Below are 24,122 nucleotides of genomic sequence, written 5' to 3' on the forward strand. Positions count from 1 at the left end.
TCTCCCTGTCATAATTTCTAAAACTCCAGTTTCAATGGCAGATTTTCCAGGTGGCATAAGGGAAGGACTTACATAAAAATGCATAACATTGGGATCCTGGCCAAAGCATATTATCCGGTGAACCAAAACAAAGGCATGAGATTGTGTAATCATATTTCCTTCTGGGAATCAACAAGGAACCCATTTTCAGAAGGACTGATTTCAAGATAAGTATTTCTCCAGCACTGTGTAAAATACTTGCAATGTACCTTCCCACATCCAGATGTTACTTTGCTCATCTATCATATTTGATTTATAGTTTGCCTTCAGGATTTTTGTTTCAAAATATAAAGATCCTCTTAATAAGTGTACGAGAGTCACTTTCAAATGCAGAGGCAACCCACTCCTTCCTACAAGGCTAAATTCATGAATTGCATGTGTTCAATCCTAAACATCTGATAAAGCTGGTCCCTTCCAGGTTTTCATGCTCCCAGAAGGAATGTTAACATTTCCTTTTCATTAACTAAGAAGATTTACTTCTAATCTGTCACTTTGAAGTAACTCCTGTTTTGATTTATGGAGAGCAGATGTTACTGTAGAGTCTTTAAAAAAAATCATTGAGCTTGAAAGACTAATGGTAGGCATCTCTAAGGGATCTTATTCAAGCAACATACTGTATGTGTCTTAAAAGATGAAGAAAATAATCAACTTAAAGACAATAGGTTTCAGGAATCATAGTATAGTCCAGAAGTATCATAAACTGGTATGATTTTCTGTTTTCTTTTTCATTATAATGGGCAATTTCTTGGGTTTTAATGGAAACCATGGCTAGCATGATGCATAAATCATCCAATTCCAGAAACTGTGCTCCAGAGGTTTTCTTCTTTCTTGAGCCATCCTTTGGCTCTATTTGTTTCTGCTGCTTTTGTCCACTGAAGTTAAAAAAAAAAAAAAAAACTTCACTAACTGGAAGTGTGAGAGGATCATCATGATGAATATATCCAAATTTTAACTTCTGCCATTATATTTAACTGCATTTTTAAATGGCCCAATGGTTATTTCAAATACCAAATTATTATCCAATGGCACCTTTCTTCAAACATGGGATCTGGGGCAACTGCTTCATTTAAAACAACAACAACAACAACAATCTAATAGTTAAGACTGTGAGTTCCATCTTAGCCATGAAAGCCAGATGGCTGATTTGGGGACCAATCACTCTCACTTGGCCCAACCCACTTCACAGGGTTGTTGTGAGGAAAATAGGTGTGCTGGATATGTTGTCCGCCTTGAGTTACTTGTAAAAATAATAAAGGTGGTATACAAATTAAATAAATATGAAAAAGCCCTACTTGGAAAGAATAGGTGAGTCTTTTCAGTAGCAGATAAAATTGATAAGAGGAGGCAAAAACAATAACAGGTCTTTGAAGGGATCTGGTTAATCTTGCTGTCAATTTCCTCAGAAATTCACTGGAATATCTAGTGTGGTTCATTAAACACATCAAAAAGTCTCTTTTTTTAGTGATCGGCACACACACATACACACACACAAAATAACCAAGGACAGGTTTTGTGGAGGAACAGGGAAACCATCTTTTTGGGGTACATCCTTCAGCACTGAGTTAAGCAGAACTATATTTTACATTGTTTTTTACTTTATGCTTCAAGTAAGCAAATGAAATAGGGTTCTCTTTTTTTGGAGGGGGGTCTGTTCCCCTAAATAAAATATTAGTACTAAAATGATAGCTTTAAGTGTAAATTTACTATAATATGCCAGTTCAGTATTTGGCCAAGAGACTTAAATAAGATTTTTTACTTAACCTGGGAAATTTCAGAGTCCATTTATGGAAACCTTTTCAGGAAAGTTCTGGAGTTACAGCATACTCTGCCCCAGGCCCATAGTAGAATCATTTATTTAATCAGGGAGAACCCAGAATATAATCTTACTTTCAATTCTATAAGACCACCACTTGTATACAGGACATGAACCTCCTAAAAAGACTAGGGCATTTTATTATTTAGTTAACTAACTTTTTGAGAATCAGTATTATTCCCTCACACCAGAAAATGTATGCTAAACAATTTTTAAAAGTAGTTCCAAACCAAATCTATAGCCATGACAGAGCTTTTAGGATATGAAGTCCAACCCACATCTCAGTGCTGGAATCCATTCAAGCAGCATTAGTACCATTGAACCCTGGGTGCATAATCTGGGTGCAAAGCTTCTGACAACATAGCTCAATGTTGTCTTGATTTTTTTTTTTAGCTGCTGCATTATACTGCTTTGTACACATTCTGTTGTGATCCATTAATATTCCTAGAATTGGGTTACCCAGTATGACTCGCAAAGGAGCAAAATGCCTTAGCAACAACCGTTTATAACTCTATCACATTGTGCTTGGACTAAGGTAGCATGTTCTACTGGGAGCTGCTTTCAAAGAAATTTCAACTGGAATAGACATGTAAAAGTAATTTCTTTTTGAGAACTGGTTACTCTACAGCAGTGGTTCCCAAAGTGGGCGGTACTGCCCCCTGGGGGCGGTGGGATGACATAGGGGGGCGGTAAGAGGCAAGGGGGCTGGCAGGGGGGCGCTAAGAGGTGGCAGGGGGCCGTTCGAGTGCCACGGCCGCATTTGATACGCTGCCCCCTGCCGCCTCTTAGCACCCCTCTGCTGGCCCCCTTGGGGATGCTAAGAGGCGGCAGGGGGGCATTTGAGGCGCCGGCCCTGCAGGTTCACCCATTGACTGCAGCACTGCTCCAGAGCCGGTGCCTCCAATGCAGAAGCGGTGGCACGTTATGTGCCGCCGCGGCAGCGTTCAATGCACCGTCCCCTTGCCACCTCTTAGTGTCCCCAAGGGGGCCGGCAGAGGGGCGCTAAGAGGTGGCAGGGGGCCGTTCGAGGCGCCAGCCGGCCCTGCAGATTCACCCATTGAGGCGCCAGCTCCGGAGCGGTGCTACAGTCAATGGGTGAACCTGCAGGGCCGGCGCCTTGAACGCTCCCCTGCCACCTCTTAGCATCCCCAAGGGGGCCAGCAGAAGGGCGCTAAGAGGCGGCAGGGGGTGGTGCATTGAAAGTGGCCGCGGCGATGGCATGTAACGTGCCACCACTTCTGCATTGGAGGTGCCGGCTCCAGAGCAGTGCTAGTCAATGGGTGAACCTGCAGGGCCAGCACCTCGAATGCCCCCTTGCCACAGCCCCCCTCTGCCAGCCCCCTTGGGGACGCTAAGAGGCAGCAGGGGGGCGTTCAAGGCGCCGGCCCTGCAGGTTCACCCATTGACTGTAGTAATGCTCCAGAACTGGTGCCTCGAATGCGGCAGCACGTTGGGAAAAGCCAGTGCCACCGCTGTTGCATTCTGTCTGTCTGTCCGTCCGTCCGTCCAGCCATCCAAAAGGTCTGTCTGTTTGCCTGCCTGCCTTCCTGCCTACCTACCTCTCTCTCTCTCTCTCTCCATCCATCCATCCATCCATCCATGTTCGAAGCGCCAGCCCCGCAGGCACATCAGGAAAGTAGAGCAAAGCCAGTCTGAGAGGGAGGGAAGGAAGGAGGGAGGGAGGGAGGGAGGGAAGAAAGAGAGAGAGAGAGAGAAAGAGAGAGAGAGAGACCTGATGCATCAGATTGAATGAGGCCTAGTTTAGACTGAGGCCCTTTTCCACATTGAAACATCTTTGCCAGCACATTGAAACCTCTTTGGCTTCTATTAAAGGTTTTGTGGACGAAACATAGTCAAGACTATCAGGAAGCTCTCACATTTTGTTGAGGCTTTAAACAGGATCCATTGGACCAGATCTCCACCCTAAAAATTACTTTCCCCAATGTATTACAATGCCAATTCTGAAGAAGGCAAAACCAAAATGTACTGAGAACACACACACACACACACACACACACACACACACACTCCCTTCTTACCCTGCTGGAGCAGGTGATTGGACTAGAATAGATATGTCATTATCTTTCTCCCCCCTCCCTCCCTCCTTCTTTATTCCTTTTTCTTTCTGTCCCTTCCTTCCACCCCCCCTCTTTCTTTGTCCCTTTTTCTTTCTTTCCCTTTTCTCTTTATTTTCTTCCTCTCTTTCTCTCTTTCTTTTCTCTCTCTCTTTCCCTCTCTCAGGCTCATCCTTTTGGATCAGGGGTCACCAAACTTTTGGACCTCAGGGACCACCAAACTCATAATTTTAAATCCTGGAGACCACTAATATGAATTTTGACTGATGGTGGCTTTCTGGCGTTGGTGGGAGAGAGAGAGAGAGAGATCTGATACAACCTCTCTCTCTCCCTCTTTCACACACACACAGGCAGGGATCCCCACAGAAATTTGAATCCCACTCCTGGGTGGGGGGCACCGAGGATGAGTTTGTAGCACCAAGAGGGCAGTGGACCGAAAAAATTTGGGAACCACTGCTCTATAGGTCAGGGCAGGGGTTGCCAACCTTTTGGACCTCAGGGACCACCAAACTCATAATTTTAGATCCCAGGGACCACTAACTGGTTCTGTGGGTGTGGCCTAATTTGTGGGTGTGGTCATGTGACTGGCTGGGCATGGCTTGTATGTAAATATTATAAATATTTATATAAATATTGAATTATTTTATAAAAAAAGAGAAACTTTTACCCAAAATCAGGCAAAGCAGGCAGGCAGATTGAGTTGCTCACAGAATCACAGATTCATTCAGAGATCTATCTATCTGCCATTGGCTAGCTCAGTCTGTCACAAGCAAACTCACAAAATTAACTCACAACACACCATGCATGTAAATATTGAATTTTTTATTTTAAAAAAAGAGCAACTTTTCCCAAAATCAGGTAAAGCAGGCAGATTGAGTTGCTCACAGAATCATTCAGTGATCTATATCTATCTATCTATCTATCTATCTATCTATCTATCTATCTATCTATCTATCTGCCATTGGCTAGCTCAGTGTCTCAAATTTGCTTGCCGTGAATCTGCACTGAATTTGCTTGCAAACAAAACTTCAGTCCTAAGGGAGGTTCGGCTGTACTTAAAAGCAGAGCCAAAGATCTAAAGACTAGCTGGAAAGCAAGAAATCCAACCATTTTCTGCTTCCTAGCTAATCTAAATCTCCTGGCACAGAGAACAGATGATGGTCGGAAAGAGGAAAAATATAAATTTAGGACGACTTCCGGTTTGCAAGGTTTCAGCGGCGGCAGGGATTCGCGATACTGCGTGATCCCTGCTGCGTTCGCCGCCAAGGTTCCCCCGATCCGTTTGGATCTGGGGGATATAGCTGCCCCGTAGAGGCAGCTGAAGACAGGGGGGATCCGGACAGGGGCTTGGGGGTGTCGCAGACCCCCTCCCCAGCCGGCAAAACCTCCTTTTCTCAAGGCGGAGGAACGGCGGTCAGCAATGGCCGCCACAAAGAAATCTGCAGCCGGACAAGCAGGCGCAGGAGGGAGAAAGTTGGAAGAATTGTGAAAGCTGCTTTCAACCGGGACAAGGCAAGAGAAAGTGACCTGGAATCTTGAAGGCTGCTAAGTATACATTGTTTCTAATGAGAGTTACAAGCTGCGAATATCCTAAAAGGGAAAGTTTTGTTTTTTTTCACTCTCCTTCCTAACGTGACAGCGGATGGAAAAAATCTTTTTGGCTGTGAGTGGGAAGGGAGAGGGAAAAAAATTGGAGCAAAATTTGAAAATAAGAAGATTGCCTAGAACTTTAAAGAGTTACTAAACATCAATAAGGCTTCTAAAAGATATATTTTAAAGGGAACTTTGTGATTAAACTTTAACCCCAGAAAGAGAAAGTGAAGAAGGAGAAGGTATTTAAAAGAAACAGCTTGTTTGGATTGTTTGGTGATTTTGGAACTTCTGAGAATTATTTCTGATTAAAAGCACTTGGGTGGCTGTTTGGAAAAACTTTTTCGCTACACAATGGCATCACTTGTGGGTGGACTGAAACTTGTATACCAAAAATATGAAAAAGAAAAGCAAGAAGGGAAAGATGTCCTTGGCACTCTTTTTCAATTTTTAGAAATGGCGGTTTATACTTATGTAAAGCTGAATGAGCAACAGGATGATGGGGACAAAGAAGAAGCCATCTTTGATGAACAAATAACTTTGGTCGGAGAAGGAAAAAAGAAAGAGAAAAAGGAAAAGAAGACTTTAAGATCTGGAAAAACAACCCAAAAAGAGAAGAATAAGGTGAAAAGGGGACATTATGTTAGGAAACAACAGAAAGGGGGAAAACAGAATAAAAGGGAGGTGGAGAGACAAGGGGATAAAGAGGACAAGGAGAAGAAGAAGCAAGGGAGAAAGGAAGGGATGAGAAGCCTTAATGGTGGGGAGCAAGATTTGAAGAAGCAAAAGTTTTTTAGAGATAATGGATAAAATTTATTGAAAAGGGGATTCTAGAAAGGTACATAAGATTGCATTTCTATATTTGTATTTAGAAATAACCATAGAAAATTGGAAATAATATGTAATTTAAAATGTGATAAAATACTTAGTATAACCTAGTGAAATTTTTGTTAAGAAAAAGGGAGTACTGTAATGAAATATGATTTAAGATATGTGATGTGGGGGGGAAATAATTTTGGAAAGCATAAGTGTTCCCACAAAGGCATGATATTTAATTGAAATGAGTAAAATGTTTAAGATATAAATGATTGTTAATATTAATGATTAGACTATGTTATCCTAGTGAAACTTTTTGTGAAATGAGAGATTTGAAGTAGAAGAAGGAGGAACATCGTAATGAAATAATGAGCTATAATATGTGATGTGGTGGGGGGGGGAATAACTATGGAAAATAGGTGCTCCCATAAAAGTATGTGATTTAACTGAAAAGTAATGTGTTAAATGTTTAAGATATAAATGAATATCAATATTAATGAATAGATTTGTATTGGTTTTGATAATATAGTATAATTTTAGAATGTACCAGACAGAATCCCAATGTAAGTTATGTGTTTTATATTAAGTATTATAAATATAGGGGAAAGAGATAAAGGCATCATACTCCATTTAGTGTATAGAAGTTTTTTTTTTTTTCAAAGAAGAAAGATAAATGGATAGCTGGAAATAGAACAGACAAAGAATAATAAATATTATGATTCGAATTGAGAGGAGATAAATAAAATAAAATTGAGAAAATTTAAAAGAGAGAAGTTATATAGAAAATTGAAAATGTTAATAAGATATGAAATGGTATGTAAAATGAATATGAATTTGAATTTGTGTCTGTACCAAGAGTTTTAACCCGGGACCAAGCAACTTTCAGAAAAAAGATTTTTTATGTTTTTGTGTTTTGTGTTTTTGTGTATCTATGTTTTGTATGTCTTTAAAAATTAATAAAATTTGTTCAAAAAAAAAAAAAAAAGAAATTTAGAAGGCAACTTTACCGGGTAAGGAGTGAGTGGGCGGGGAGGGTTCCCGCGGGCCATGTGGGCAGCACAGCACTTGTGTTTCTGTGCAGCCTGGATTAATTGCTTTGGGGGGGTGCTCTTGGGGTGAGATTTCTCTGCGGCCCACCAAAATTTTCTCACGGCCCACCGGTTGGCGACCGCTGGGTCAGAGGACAATGCAAAATATTGGTTATCACCTATGAAATATTTTAAAGCTTTAGGTCTTACTTTTTGCATCATCTTCTCCAAGTGGAAATTCTCTGCTGTAATATGGTCAACTCACAAAACCCCTAAATTTCCACTGTCCATGGGATAAAAGCACAGGAACAAAGAAACTTCTCTTCTCTATGGCTACCACAATATGCCCCTTCCTTTTATTCAGGAGAGTTTCATTTGCCCAAGTAAATAAATAGGGAAATTTCCATTTTATCCTGTAGATAGCCATGCTGGTTAGGAATTCTGAGAGCTGAAGCCCACATATCTATACTATTTATAAAGATGATAGATAAATACCACTGAACACTGGCTCTATCTATCTATCTATCTATCTATCTATCTATCTATCTATCTATCTATCTATCTATCTAAGACATTCCAAAATCAAAAGCACTGGAGAATCCTCTGAGTAATAATTCTGGTCCAGAATTTTTAACTGTAGAAAAGAAAAGAAAAAAAAGCTCCAGAATATTATTTTTCAGTGGGTTTTTCTAAAACTAAAATAAATAAAATGTTTGACATTATGAATCTAATTTCCTATTTTTCTTTTCTTTTTTTCTTTATATTTCTACAATTCCACTGTTTGGTAAAATCTCATTAATTTTCAATGGTAGCCCTCAAAGCTAATTCCAGTAAAATCTCAGGTAATAACTGCAACTCCCAAACACATTCCATTTTGCCTCCACTGGAAGTTTTTTAATATTACACATTATTGTGGTCTTTTAATTGTCCTAACAGTATTTAGATATTATTTTAGAAATTATTTAGAAATTATTTTGAACTTGAATCCACCCTATTCATTTAAGATAGTTTGAAATATTGTTTCCCTATTAATTAATTGGCCAGCCTCCTATACCTTTTTTAGACCTATACACACAAGCATAATTCAATTTGTAGATCTTTTCTGGAATGAAGCTGCAGCCATGGAATTAACTTCACCTGTTGAATTCCAATCTATTGTGCAAGTGTTAAAGGTACTAAGATGCTAAGCTAAGTATTCCCTGCATTGAACAGTTGTAACCAACATCTGTTCAGTTGCATCTCTTCTTAACAAACCATGAGACAAAAAAAAGGCAGCTATCACTTTCACACCATTGACTAACACTATAATTCTGGTTGTGTTCACACTGAGTTATTGTTTGCTTAACCGTAGTACACCAAATAACTGGCTACATTCATACGACATGTTAAGTCAAGTATCACATTAAACTTAGTATTGTTTGAACTTATTCTGTGAATATATGATACTAAATTAGATATCCTCAACCTGATGTTTTCCAGATGGGCTGGACTAATTTTACAGTTGAGGGGAAAATGGAACATATCTAAGAGGGCGCAGATTGAAGAACCATCTAGGTTGAACTAGAGATGAACTTTGCTCAAAATCAACATGAAGACAAGTCTCATGTTATAGAAAAGTAAGCCTTTCCTGCCCCAATAGTCCAGGATGAAGCTACCTGGTATAGATGCCAGATGAAGAATTAGGAGGAACAAAGGAGGTGAGGATAGACACACAGTCTCGCTAGTCAAAATAATATTGACGCACCTTCTCCACCCTCAAGATGGAATGCAGTTCAATGGATGTGCCTTAAAACTTATTTCCAGCCCACTTTTCAAGTCCACACTCTTCTCACACACCCTTAGAATGAAGCCATTCCCTCACCACACCTAGCCTTTCTCCAATGACCTACGTTCTGCAGGTACCATGTTGGCTTGGGCCAGCCTTTCCCAAACTAGTTGCAAAGGGAGAGTTGGTGGGTGAGAATGAGGTCTTAGGCATATGGAGAGCACCAAGTTAAGAGCAGCAGAAGAATATCAACTCTACTGAAGGTCAAATACTTTGGCCACCTGATGAGAAGGAAGGACTCCTCAGGAAAGACACACACACACACACACACACACACACACCCATGTTGGGAAAAATGGAAGGCAAAAGGAGAAGGGGATGGTAGAGGTTGAGATGATTAGATAGTGTTCATCCACAGAGTGGGCATGAAGTTTGGGTAGACTCAGGGAGACAGTGTGGAAAGACTGTCCAGAAGTTTCATTTTATTTTAACGTATGTCGATTAGTGTATATGTAAAGCAACAATAAAGCGTAAGAAGTGATTGGACAACCTCTTGTCTGAAAGGGTGTATAGGTTTTGCTGCCTGAGCAGAGGGTTGGACTAGAAGACCTCCAAGATCCCTTCCAACTCCGTTATTCTCATACAGTGGAGGGAAGGGGACCTCGCTGAGAGTCGGACCCCACTTAGCTATTTCCTGCCCATGGAGACAAAATGCTGGGAGAAAGGCTGACCCAGGCATAGGTTCCCTCCCGGCTGATCCTCTTCAACTGGAGATGCCAGACGACTCAACGTGGCACGTGCCTCCTGCCAAGCAGCTTCCGATCCTTTAAAGCGGGTTCGGCCTTCGTTTTGCGCATCGGCTCCCGAGAGGGATCGTCGTGTAAGTTGGGATTCCCGCCCGTTTCAACAAGTTTGAAAGATTTCTGCTCCCACCCTCCCCACACACACACACTCCACACACACACACACACACACCCGCCACCCTGTCGAAGCCCAACGGGGCTGGGGAAAACGGGACCCCTTCGCGCTCGAGCTCGGGACGCCTGAGGGTTCCTTTATCCAGCCGCGGAGCCCCAAGAGATCCCAGCCGCAAACAAGTCGGGCAAGGCAGCTTCCCTCGCGAGTTCGCGCCCCCCCCCCACCCCCCACCAACTCACCAGCGCTGGTGACGCTCGCTTTCGACGCTTCTTCTCAGCCGAGAGCAGCGCCTGAGCGCGGGACCGCAAGCCCTCCGCCGACAGGGTAGGGCCGAGGCGGAGGGCCGTCGAAGGTGCTCGCTTCGCGCGCTGCTGGGGCGGGGTTTTACCTGCCCGGGAGGGAAACTTGCAAGGCGGGTGTCCTCCCTGGCGAAGAAATCCGCGCGCTGGAGGAACGATAGGGGGCACTCACCACCACCACCCCACGCCCCGTTGAGCTCGTCCCGGCTCCAAATTTGAACCGCCTCTTATGAGGTGTCTTGGGCTGGCAACGGCAACTTTGGGTCTCCGAAGAGCTCTTTGGGGAAGCACGAAATAGCGCGGCAGGGGCGGTCCGTGTCCCCTGAAAAACAAGTGGGGCGGAGGGGACAACCAGCAGCCGCGACCGCGTTTGGCGCGGTTGAGCGAGAGAGGTCAGAGGCTCCGGATCTCCACTTAGCCTGAGGCGTCTAGGATACATGAATCGGGTTAGGGCTCCTTACTTGGGTACCTTAGCTGTTCAGGAGGAGGCTCGAAAAGCCGAACCCAAAACGGCTTTAAACTCAGCAGCAGAAGCTATGAGAAAGAGGAAGAGGAAGGAAGTAGAAAGAGGGAGGGACAGAGAGAGAGAGAGAGAGAGAAAAGGGTAAGTATTGGTAGTCCTGGACTTACATTTCTCTTAGTGACCGTTCAAAGTTACGTCTGTTGTAGCATTCCCAGGGTCATGTGATTTATATTTAGATGCTTGATAACTGGTTCATATTTATGACAGGTTGCAATGTCCCGGGATTATGGGATCACCTTTTGCAACCTTCTGACAAAGCAAATTCAATGGGGAAGCCAGATTCCTTTTAACAGCTGTGTTACTAATTTAATAACTTCAGAGATTCACTTAACAAACGTGGCAAGGAAAGTCGTAAAATGGGGCAAAACTCATTTAACAAATTTCTGACTTAACATAATTTTGGGCTCAATTGTGGCAGGAAGTTGAAGACTACCTGTAAGTAAGTAGGGTAGGATAGAGTAAGGTAGGAAGGAAAGAAGGAAGGGTAGGAGGAAGGTTGCCATTGCAAGATAACAGAAGAGATAATAACAAGATTCAGACTTACTCAGAAGATGGTAATTCCTTCAATTCTGTGAAGCTTTCCCTCCAATAGCTTCTGCCAAAGCTTAAAACGATTTGGCAGAAATGGATCTAGTTATAAGTTGTATCCCATCCTTTGCCAGAGAAATGTACTAGATCACTTAATGGCTTAGATCACTTAATCTGATCCATTCTTAATTTATGTCTGCTCCCATTTAACATGTTTTTCTGGAGTTTTTTCCCTCATTTTCTAATTTGCCATTACCTGCAACTGAAGAATGTTGATAATAAGGTAGCAGTATCAGTATTTTGTAAGACGTGAAATAGAGGGAAGTCTTTTAATGCAGCTCTTCAGTGAGAATGCAGGCAATATATATTTTATGCATTTGTTTACATAATAGAAAAAAAATCAGCTTGGGAAAAACTGGCACATTCATTTTAAACGTGCAGTATGTGTACTGGTACACAGAAGTCATGTAGGAAAGAAAAGTTAAAAATTGTTGTTTTAGCTATCAAAAATAAAGCCATATTTTAGCAGAAGTATATAGTTATAATTGTTCATAAATTTAGTTATAGGATTTTCCCCTAACCAAAGGATGAATCCCAGAACACTTGGATTAAATTGTCAACAGCCTGCCACCTAGTGGAAATGAAACTGTCTGTACGGAGCAGTAGAAATTATAGGACACAAGCAGACTAATAAATGTTGAACAGGAGCTAGGAATGATGCTCTAAAGCTCCTGCTCTTTTTTTTTTTAAGTAAAATTCATATAGAAAGTGCCTCTGCTTGAATTTTGGAGAGTGGTATATTTCATGTGAAAGACTTGGGTAGGCTTCAATATAAAAGTTGATCTAGTGGCTAAAAAACCAGGGCAGAAAATGGGAGAGTTCTAGTCTCACTTTAGGCATGAAAGCTGGCTGGGTGACTTTGGGCCAATCACCTTCATCCCAATCTACTTCACAGGGTGGCTTCTGTTGTGGGAAAACAGGAGGATATATTATGTGCATTCACCACCTTGAGTTATTTATAAACATAGTAAAGGTCAGATATTTTTTTTTTAAAAAAATCTATTTAAAAATGGTCTCATACTTAACAGAAAGCGAATTGGAGAAGTTCTAGGCAAGCCAGTATTCAGAGTCGTTTGCCTCTAAACTTCACTCTAACATCCAAATCCCCAAACTTTATTCATATTCAGTTAACAAGATTTTTGCTCAGCTAATGTGAAAAAAAAAACTTACATAAAAACTGGCTTGTCAAGGTTATGGCACTTGAGATAACAGTGTGTATAGTCAAGAATAAGCAGTGTAAAAATATTTAATGCATCTGCTTAGCTGTTCTATTATTTTGTCAAACTAAAAGATTTCCACAGAAGACACCAAGAATACAGGCAAGGCAAAAAATACCAAAATCATCACTGCTGTTAAACACAGGCCACAAAAGAGTTTACTTCAATTTTATTTCTACTTAAACAGGTTTTGGATGATACATCATGCAGTTTGCCAGTGTATCCATACAGTTTGATAGATATATTTTAGAACCAAGATCCAAAGACTTAACTATAGAGAAGGAAGGTGAGATTTAGGTTTGCTGTTATAGAGCGTAATTCATTACAGCATCTTTTATGTAATAGTGGAAATTTCTCCAGAGATTGTAACCATCAGAAAAAGGACCCACATTTCATTTTTCCCTAAAACAAGCTATTGTACAGATATATAGGTCCCAGAGAATACACATCTGGAATACACACTACACAAGTTACAAACTAGACATGTATACTTCTACAGAATGCCTCAATCCCTATTCCTTCACATCGTCCACTGTTAAAAAGTTTTAAAAATGACAGACACAATTATTTAGGTGTAAAACACAATCTTAGAAATAGTTTTGTATGGGTGCCTAAAAAGACAATTATCTTTTGTGTTCTTGGTTCAAAAAGGCATTATAGGAAACCGTAACAGATTGCTTTCCATTAAGGCATCATCCCACAATTCTGCCATGAACAGATTCATTATTTTGAAAGCATGTTCATATGCTTGCCTCAGACTATGAAAGCTTAGGGGCCAATTTATCACCAGTAAGCTACAACTTATACTGCACAACCTGTTTTTCAACACAGCCTTTGATGAGGGTAGAGAGAACCAGAGAACCCTCAAAAATTGCAGTAATACTTTGTGGAATAAACCTAATAAACAAGATATATATTTGCTATATGAAAGATAAGCTTTGGGACTGTGTTGTTTTTTTAAAGAAAGGAAGTACTTTCATTTATAAATGAAGTAACAAAACGTGTGCTCTTTTTCATTCCTTGACTACGGGAACAGATTTTTAAAAGGCAGCTTTTAGATCTTAGTTCAGTTTACATTACTTCAGGCTAATTAATTCAGAATAATCCATTCTTAACTTAATTCAGCAGAATGTAATTTTAGCAAGCGTGATCAGAATCTTTCCATTGTCTCAGTGGCAAAAGGCTAAATTAAAAAGTTATCCCAAGGATATACATAAATAAAAATGATGACAATAAAGAATGATTGAAATTAGAAGCAAGCTTCATGTTCAGTCAGAAAATTCTGTAAGTATGCAACATTGTTTTTGAGTTTTCAAGAATTAAACTCAAAATCTTCCTATCATTTAAAGTCAAACTGTAACAATAGAAGAAGCAAAGGGAAAAAGGACTTTTTAAAAAGTAAATCAAATCTCTGACATTTTGGAAGCAATACAAACATACTGTAAAATTAGTATCAAAAACTTAAAAGAATGGCTTAGAAATATCACAGAAAACAATTCTAGCAGCAGTGAGTCAGTAACATAATAAAAGTGGCTCATTTTCAAAATAAATCCCTAAGCATTGCAATATACTGTGTCTTTGTGTCCCATTTCAAAAGACAATCTGCCATCTTTGATCCAAGGTAGAGAAATTAGTTCTGAGGCCTCAGTCAAGGAGAGACTGAAGTTAGAAGAACTGACTGGCTGATCAGTTACTAACAATTCTGGGGCATCAAAGCTAACTTTTCCTTACATCCTAATATAAGTATCCTACTGTATTAACCTCAAAGCTTTTAATTTCAAAAGTGCTTAATGTCACACCACAGTATCTAGTTCTCATTCCTATCAGTGGGGATTGATTAGATATACGGCTTGCGTTCACAGTATCAAAACATCTTAAACAATATTATTTCAATGCGGTAATTTAAGGGATAATTTAAAATTATATTTTAAAACAAAACCTCATTAACTGCATTCTAAGAGCTCATTTGCCTATGAAAATAGCTATAGTGAGATTGCTTGAAACATCCTCCATGATGCACATTCTAGTTGGAATAATTAGAATATATCCTATTAGAACGTCCTAGCTGAATTTTCCCCAAATATTGTTTGGTGTGTTTTTTTTTACTAACTGGGAGCTTTATGTATATATGCATGTAAACTTCGTATGTATAACTTGGTGTTCCAACAATTTACAACCAAAAAGATGGCCTCATTAAGCCCAGAAAGAGGATTGAATATGGCAAATTCACACTTCAAGTGGTGGACAGTGTATATATATGTGTAACAATATTTAAAAACACATTTACAAAAAAAATAACAAAATAAATGCAAAATAAGATCTTTCATTAAACACATCAACAAAAGTTTCTCCCTTCCCTCACAATTAGTGCAATCCTTAATAAATTAAGATCCAACAATCTGCTACAGTCGAGAGTGCCTAACCTACGTTGTGATAAAATATCTGATAACCATCTTTGTAAAGGCTTTATAGCAGAATAGCTTTTTACGTAAAAGTATTCCCTCCCCCCAAAAAAATTAGCAGCCCCCAATTTACTATTAATTTCGTGAAAGCTACAGCGACAGAATGGAATGAATGTAAATTGAAATCCAGTCGTTTTGAACCTTACAGTCTTTTGAGTTAACGTATGTTTTCAACGTATACATGAAACATATGCAAAACAAATATAACTGACACATTAAACTGCAGGTGTAACACTTGTTTATCTACCTGTTCTCTGGTTATCCATGTCTTCCACTTAAAATACAATTTAATACTTCATGTCTGTCATTAAGTAAGAATACCATGAGGGTATTCTACACCATTTTCTTGGGCAGACTGCCCTAAGGTTCAGTACTAGCATCTAATGTTATAAAAGCTCAGGATTTTGATAAGATTATTTCAATCATTCTTCCTTTTTGTTTTTGCTCTGCACTCTAAAACATGCATTACCTATTCCTAGTCAACCCTTTGGAAAAGGGTTTTTAATCTTATTAGAGCAGAATTTCCCCCACATTTCTGACTTCTACTATGATCTCTGAAAATCAAGGAGAAATTAGAGTTTCACCTGCTATTCTAAATTTAATATTGATATTCATCGAAACCATTGCTTCTGCATAATCACCTGAAGATCCATAAAGGACATTATAGATCAAATCCTAAACTTTGGGATTCTAATGTACCCACATGATCATTGGAATTTAAGACTAAAACTATGCTAACCATGTTCTTTTGCATCCTTCTATATCTCTATTGTTATCTTACCTCTACCAAGCAAATGTACTCGTAATTTAGCTTTTCCTCTCTACCCTTTTAAAACAAATTCAACATTTCACCAGGGTAATAAAAATGTACTATTTGAGGTACTTTATTATTTTTTTGAAAGCAGATGGGGGGGGAGGCTATTTTTAAACTATATCGCTGCACCCTGTCAATTTCTAAAAATATAAAATGATGCATATATTAAACAGAAAATAAAAAAAAGATCAGTGATGGAATCCAATCATCTGGTTTGTTCCTATGGTGGTTTGATGGCTAATTCTTTAATGTCACATTTTTGCTGATGCACCAAAGTACTTAAAACAGAACAAAACAGCATCAGTGCAAGCACAGAATCTTCCACAAGAGTGGCACAGAGGGGTAAAATGCAGTCAGTCAATGACAGGGATTGAGCAGCAGACTCAGGGTATTATTACCCTAGGATAACATGTTAGATACACTGTACAAGGTTTGGAAAGGAAAAGTGTATTGGACACACTTCTGTACATATGGAGATTGGAAAAAGCCGAAACATTTGAAACCGGTGCATTGCCAATGGCTATAGAACATGTACAACAAACAGAAATATAGTTCCAGTTCTCCGTAAAAAATGTAATAGTGAATTGATGACAACCTTCTACATGCCAAGTACCATCTGGTCAGTCTGAAAAAAATAATATGTAGACATAAAATGTGTTAGTACGCATCACATTTTCAGGAGTAGAATAGTGAAATATCAGATATAGCTTTTGGAGCATTAATTTATTTGCAGAAAACATACCATCATCAAATGGAGAGAACCAGTTTTGTATCCTGGTGAAGGCACCAGGTTAGAAACTAGGAGATCGTGAGTTCTAGTTACAAAATCTGACAATGAACTAAGGCTTAAAATACGATACGAGGATATATTGTACAATAACAAGTTCAATCAAATGTATGGCAGAAGTCAAGTTTTTGGGAATTAGGTGGAGAGGAGAATACTAGAAATTACCAAGCAGTGGGTTAGAAACTACGTTGTTAAAATGGCCGGTCATGGTCATTATCCTATTGGTAATGTAGTTGTCACAAAACAGAGGCACATTCTTGATTCATGGAAGATACATTTTGGTTTAACTTCCTGCATATACTCCAAAAAGTTGCTTTCCATTAGGAACAAAATACATATTTCTGAAATATTGTCTATAGGGATTGTTTTAGCCTCAGAACATAAATTTGTCAATGATTCAGATGAATATAGAGAGACATGGGTACAACAATTGTAGCATTGCCCATTAATGTAATTAAAACAACAAACTTGATATAATGATTTAGGTCAGGGTTGCGTAACAATGGCTCCTTTATGACTTATACCATGCTGGCTCAGGAATTCTGGGAGTTGAAGTCCATAAGTCATAAAGGGGCTATTGTTACCCGCCTCTGGTTTAGAGATAGGGATGTCTCCTTGGGCAGTGGCCCCCAACCTTTTTTGAACCAGGGACCGGTTTCACGATTATTTATTCTTCCACGGACTGGTACCTGAGTAACGCGAGACTCCACCGCCATCGGGACGGGCTCTTCGTTCAAAGCCACCCCCCCTTCAACGAAACTAAGACGCGAGCACTCAAATGCCGCTTTCCAACTGAAAACCCGGAAGCACTTTCCAACCGAAAACCCGGAAGCAACCGAAAACCCAGAAGCGCCATCGAAACAAGATGGCGGCGCCCAAGCTTTGCGGCCCGGTAAAAAATGATCCATGGACTGGTACCGGTCCGGGGACCGGTGGTTGGGGACCCCTGTCCTTGGGTATACAGTATACTAACAAACATTCCCAGATCAAGCTGAGTTATTTGCAAGGCTGGTCTTCAATCTGGCTATTCTTATCTTAGAAAGTCCCTCTTCAAGACCTTCAGGGTTGGTGAAGAACAGTTTCCTATTGTGATTGAACTACAAAATCTTTCTGAACCTATATCGGTGGACTATACGTATGTATAGTAACTTACAAACGGCTATGAGCTTACCTGTTATTTATTTCATGTTGTGGTAATATGCACCACCTCCACGAATGGCATGAATGGCTGTGGGAGAAGATGCTGGATAATGACCAGGGCGAATAGGCTTAGCTGCAAAGAGATAAAGCGAAGTCAAGGAAATTTTTTGTTTTAAGACAAGGAGTGGACTACAATCATAACCCCAGTTTTTTCCTCTGTGGAAATTAGCCTAAAGTGCTAATGCCCAAACAATGATATACAATTCATAAATTTCTTCCCATTGAAAAATACCATAGACTCCTTTTTGTTCTCAAATTGAATTTGTCTTTTTATCTGTCTTCAAAAATTTCATATTCCCCTCTCTTGGCTTCTGGTGTTGGAGGAATTAGAAATTAGTTTAAAATCAATTATTTCTCCCACAAGTATTTAAACATGGAAAGGAACAATCAGTTATATGAATCCCTCTCTACCACCAAGTCTATAGCAAAACTACAAGTGGAATAACCAATGGTGTAAATTAAGCTTTTGACAGAGCTATTAATATCATCAAGATGACAGAACACAGTAAATTAATAAATGATAGGAATAATCAATTTGAAGTATCCCACAGAAACTACTTTGTTAGATATATATGGACAAATTACTGTATATAAACTTTTGTAAAAACTGCATTTTGGGCTCAGGGTAAGTGCAGAGGTATTAAAGGTGTGTTTGGTGGATAATGCTGCAATAACAGTATGAAAAGATATTAGGTATGTTTGTCTATCAATAATTTTTTTAAAAAACCTAGTGAAATGAGATCTGCTGCTGCTCTTTTTTATGTATAAAGTGAAGACATGACAACTAGTTGAGGGGCATGAAAAGCATTTGAATATAATTCTTCCAAATATGTGGGACTGAGAACCAAACATCTCTCTACGAATCACTTAACACAGCCACATCTTTCTACAAGTCTCATTGAGCAGCTTTAAAAATTGTTGCATTTTTGTACAGTGGTAGCTCAGTACTCATCATTAATTGGTTCCTGGATGTACAATGAGTACCAGAAATGATGAGTACCAAACAATTTTTCCCCAAGTTCTAGCTTGTGTGTTGAGTAGCAAACAAGCAATGAGTGCCGGGACAAACTTTTTGCATCAAAATGCATTGAGTACTAAGCAATACACTGAGCACATAGTACTTTGCACCGTGAGAGTGAATGTCCTGTGCTACTTTGGTACTCAGCTGCTTTGAAACTCATCACATTTGGTTCAAGTTAATACATGCAAAGTAATAAAACTCCTGAACTCACAGTTCAGGAATGCTCTTCTAAAATCCATAGCCATTTATACCTTAATACAGAAGTACTTTCCGCAGGAAAAAAAAAAATTATGAACCCATGTTATTTGCTGAATTTATTGTGAGCTTAGAGTATTTTGTAAGTAGTCCTTGTCTTACAGCTCTTTGTTTAGTGATTGTTCAAAGTTACAGCGGCATTCAAAGATGTGACTTATAACCACTTACAATTGTTGTAGCATCCCCACAGTCACATGAACAAACTTTGGGCACTTGGCAACTGGCATATGTTTATAGTGATTGCAGCAGCATCCTATAGTCACTTGATCATCATTTGTGCCCTTTTCAGCCATCTTCTGACAAGCAAAGTCAATGGGAGGAAGTGGAGTTTACTTAACTACCATGTGATTTGCTTAACAACTATAGTGATTCACTTAACAACCATGGCAAAAATGGTTGTACAATCAGACACGAATCATTTAACAATTGCCCTGCTTATCAACCAAAATTCTGGTCGTAATTGTGGTTGTTAAGTGAAGGGCTCTCTGTATTAGGAAGCAGAATCCATACCAATTTGAGCAGAATGTGCCCGTCTTGCCATATTCTTGGCTCTGACAGCCTCTTTAATGCGGTCCACTTCTTGCTGGTACCGTTTCCGATCCCGCATGGCATTCTCCTTGGCCTCCTTCAGAGCACTTTCCAAGGCCTTGACTCTCTCCGCTGTAGCTCGAAGTCGTTTTTCCAGCTTTGGAAGTTCACAGCGAAGATCCGCGTTGTCACGTACCAACTACAAAAGATGGACAAACTTTTGTTTACAATATTACACGTGTAAGATTTTTACAATATCATACACATAAGAATCTAAAAAATTAAAATACTTATTATTTTCAAAAAGTAAATAATAGTTTAAAAGATACAGAACCTATTTAAATGGTATTTCTTGGGTGGAATGTTCCAAATTTAATGTACATTTTGCAATTTTCCTCAGTTTAAAGTGTGTTGGAAAACACAGCCTTGTTATACTGATAAATGATACAAAAAAAAAAACCTAATAAAGAAATTAATGTCATTTCCCCTTTTTTGCTATTTTTAGCACTGTGTGTCTTGATTTTGCTTGTGAACAATTTTATTCAGTCCTGTAATTTCAACAGGAAATGAAGAAGAAAAGAAAAGAAAAGAAATGAAAAAAAAGTAGCATGGAGGGAGGAAAAACACTAATTTAATTTGCAATCTATATATAGGGCTTCTATAAGACAAAAAAGAGTAGTGATATTTGGTGCAATAAATTGCTACATAATAAAGGACAGGTAAAACTTCTAGGTTTAAGTCTAGACTAGAGTTCCCAGAGTTCTTTACCACTCGCTGTGTTTCCAGGCTAATGGGAGACCATCTCTGGAACTTCAGGAAAGCTCAAAGTTGATAGCATATGCATTATCATGCCTATGGTAAACACATTCCTGCTTACCACTGAAACCTCCACCACACAGAACATCTTTGGCAAAGGATAGCACATTGACACTGTAAGTCAGTGAGACAAGCTAGCCAGCTTTTCACACTGACCATTGTTCATTAGTGCACGCCCCATCAAAATCACCCAAATTCTTAAAGGCTGAAATGGAGTAAGGAACTTGGGGCTCTTCAGATGTTGCTAACATTCAGTTCCCAAAAGCTTCAGTAACATGATTGACAGGGATGCTGAGAGCTGCAGTTCAACAACATCGGAAGTACAACACTCTAGTCAATTTTGATATTAAATGTTAGGTACATTGTGCTATTTCTCTGTGTTCTTGCTCTGCTAAACCCTGCTAAAAATCCAATTTGAATTAAAAGAAAGTTAAAGATCTCTGTTGTAAAAAACCTGAGGATTCAATATAATATGCAACCAGGTGTTTTTCTTTTAAAATCTTCTTAGCACGTTCCCAGTAGCTTCTTTCTGGCTGATCTGACAAGACTCCTATAAACTGAAAATCCGTTTTTATTTTAAACAAGTGAGCTCAAATGTCTCCTTGAAAGAGCTGTAATGCAACTGCTGTGAGACTATATTACACAATTATTTAAAGTTTTGTTTTTTCCCATCTCCTTATTCTACAGCTCTTAAATTTAGACAAATTAGGAAAACCACAAGGAAGCAATTACGGACATAATGATAATCCTACTTGTTTGTGAACTTTTGTAAGTTGTTCCAAGTTGTTTTCCAAGAAGGAGATTTTCTGCTTCTGGGCAGCACTTCCACCTCCATCATCACTGTCCAGTTCAACACTCTATGCCAAGCAAACAAATTACAATACATAAATTTAATGATAGTAGAGAAAGCAACAAAAACCTACCTTGCATAAAAATACATTACAGCCTATGAAATTAAACTTGGAATAATGCTAAGCATGAAACATTCAACGAGATGTAATTCTTAAATTTCTGAACATAATTTACATTGACGCTGTTGTAATGCACATGGTTCAAAGCAACGGGGAAATCTTTAAGAAAAGTTATACAGTCCAAAATTAATCCTTTAAAATGATTCAATATATCTACATACTACTAAGACTCTTGTTCCTTAACCTTTAACTGGCTGAAACAATACAACATTTTTTAAACCAAGGTACCTCAAATGGGCTAACTTACAGAAAGGTCCAAAATCCTGGACCCATGATTCCCCTAATATTGAAATTCACCTAGTTTTATCAAACGTTTTATGACATAAAATTATCATAAAACAGTTTATGATGTAATACAAAATATCATAAGACATTTCTTGAGCTGATGTTATGCAGTGCAACATGGGCCATTTTCAAGGCAGATACATCTCTGGATGCTTCCCAGTTTTTCCAGTGAAGGCAGTAAATCAGTAGATCTGTCACTGTAAAAGACACTGAGGAATCTGGTAAGGAAATATCTCTGAAATGGTAGTCATGGGTGGTCTAGTAATTTTTAAACTTTTCACACTCATCAGTACTCCTCTGCTTTCTATTCCAACAGAACTCTTGATTGAATAAGTGTACTTGCTTGAGACATGAGAAGATATTTGGGAAATTACTGTTAGGGTCAAATAAGTAGAGATTATGAAATGTTTCCAGACTAATGTTATAATTATACACCAGACTGGCAAATCAATAGCTACTTTTTAAAATATTTATTGAAATAATGCTTTTAACTCATTTCAAAATGTTTCTCAAGCAAAAGTTTTCACATTCTGAAATTGGTAGCTATTTCTCGGCCATAAAAGTTTATCCTTTTTTAAAGGGAAGTTTAAAAGATAGTGAAAAGCATTGCAAATACATTTGGAACAAAGTGGAAACATTCATGCAGAGATTACTTTACAATGAAAATTGTAAGATTTTTTTAAAAAATTAAGTTGGTTTCACCTCATGACCTTATGCATGAAATATTGTATCAGAGATTTTAATACTGTGTTTCAATATGAACCACCTTTTCCTTAATCCTTCTTGCTCTACTCTTTCATAACCATAAAACTAAAGTCCAAAATACAACTACAAAGTTATACTGATTGAAACAACAGTACAAAGTCAAAAATATTCTAAGGAGGTGGTGTTAGACTTTCTTCATTCTCTGAATTAATTTTACTTTCTTCAGTGGAGGCAAAAACATACAATTTTTATCCTGAAATGCACCTTTAACAGTTTTATTATTTTCATTTAAGTATCAAAGTATAAAAATACACTGTAGACTGCCCTTATTGAATAATTTCTCCCTCCCTCTCTCCCTCTCTCTCTCTCTTTTGGAATTACTTGATAATGATATTTAGTCTATCTCTGCATGCAATTATTCTCAGATATTCAAATGCAAGCAATATATATTAACAAGCAATTATATTTCAACAGAATGCCAGATAGCTTGATAAACATTTTCACCAAAGCAAAATGTATTTTTGAGCATAATTCAAATCTTTCAGCCAAAGGTTTTATCTTACTTTTTTTACTCTGGTGGTGAGGTCTTGAACAAAGAGTTTGCGTAAATTGTGAAGAGTTTGAAGTTCTCGAGCCTGTAAATAGACATATACATAAATTTGAAAAAAAAAACAGAACTCTCCACAGAATCTTAGCGTTTCTTCAAAATGATGTAATGATTGTGACAATTTCTGCCCTTTATATGCATCTGTGTAATGTCATAATATATGTTCAAGAGTAGTGGAGCTTGCATCACAATGCATGATGTTATTTATTTTTTTTCATTTGTCCCTCCTTGACTCCTACTCTGGACACCTCTGCTTAATAAAGACTATTTTAAACAGAAATGCATAGGCAAAGTTATCCAACCACACCAATAACATTACTTTAACTATAGGTAAATCATAGTGTACAACAAAAGTACTGCAGAACCAGTTTGGTCTAGTGGTTAAGGCACCAGGCTAGAAAGTGGGAGACTGTGAGTTCAATTCCTGCCTTAGCCATGAAAGCCAGCTGGGTGATGTTGGGCCTGTTACCCTGTCTCAGTCCAACTCACTTCACGGGCCTGTTGTAAGGAAAATTGGAGGAGCAAGGTGTGTTGGATATGTTATCCATCTTGAATTATTTGTAAAAATAATAAAGGTTGTGATATAAATAAATGAAATAAACTGTGGTATTACAGCAGCTAAAATGAAGCAAAAAAAGTGGTTATCCCTCAAACTGGTTAACAGTTATCTGTGAACAACTGACAAATTCATAGTTTTTTATAGATAATTGTTCACAGATAACTGTTAGCCAATAGAGGGATAACCATTTAATGGTTATTGAGGGATAACCATTTTTAATTTTTTAAAAATATATTAATTCACTTTTCTGCATACTGTATCCCATACATATATGCTTTAACTACTTTCTAGGAGATGACAAAGACAGGAACCATCTTGATTTTGGTGGGTACAGCTTGTTTCACTGAGTTTGAGCAACAATGGAGAACGGTTTCCTTGGCTCCCACCTCTTCTCTTCCAGAATCCCTAACACCCATAGGCAACTGAGGAAGATATCACACA

General features: G+C 38.7%; 2 protein-coding genes across 2 annotated transcripts in view; both read right to left on the bottom strand.

Annotated features, from left to right (window-relative positions):
• Nucleotides 1-10,919, bottom strand: part of LYPD6B (LY6/PLAUR domain containing 6B) — a 97,559-nt gene extending 86,640 nt beyond the window's left edge. The window contains exon 1 of the mRNA XM_026673495.2: nt 10,284-10,919. The gene's annotated coding sequence lies outside the window, so the exon portion shown is untranslated. The remainder of the gene's footprint in view (nt 1-10,283) is intronic.
• Nucleotides 10,920-15,996: 5,077 nt separating this feature from the next.
• KIF5C (kinesin family member 5C) overlaps nt 15,997-24,122 on the bottom strand; it is an 85,129-nt gene continuing 77,003 nt past the window's right edge. Inside the window, exons 22-26 of the mRNA XM_026673496.2 lie at nt 23,079-23,150; nt 21,307-21,411; nt 19,721-19,937; nt 17,906-18,007; nt 15,997-16,572 (exon numbers count right to left, since the gene is read on the bottom strand). Coding sequence (XP_026529281.1) covers nt 17,913-18,007; nt 19,721-19,937; nt 21,307-21,411; nt 23,079-23,150 — 489 coding nt within the window. The 3' untranslated portion in view covers nt 15,997-16,572; nt 17,906-17,912. The remainder of the gene's footprint in view (nt 16,573-17,905; nt 18,008-19,720; nt 19,938-21,306; nt 21,412-23,078; nt 23,151-24,122) is intronic.

This window comes from Notechis scutatus, chromosome 1, assembly GCF_049901735.1.
Source record: "Notechis scutatus isolate UNSWTSFEM ecotype Mainland chromosome 1, rNotScu1.2, whole genome shotgun sequence".
NCBI lineage: Eukaryota > Metazoa > Chordata > Lepidosauria > Squamata > Elapidae > Notechis > Notechis scutatus.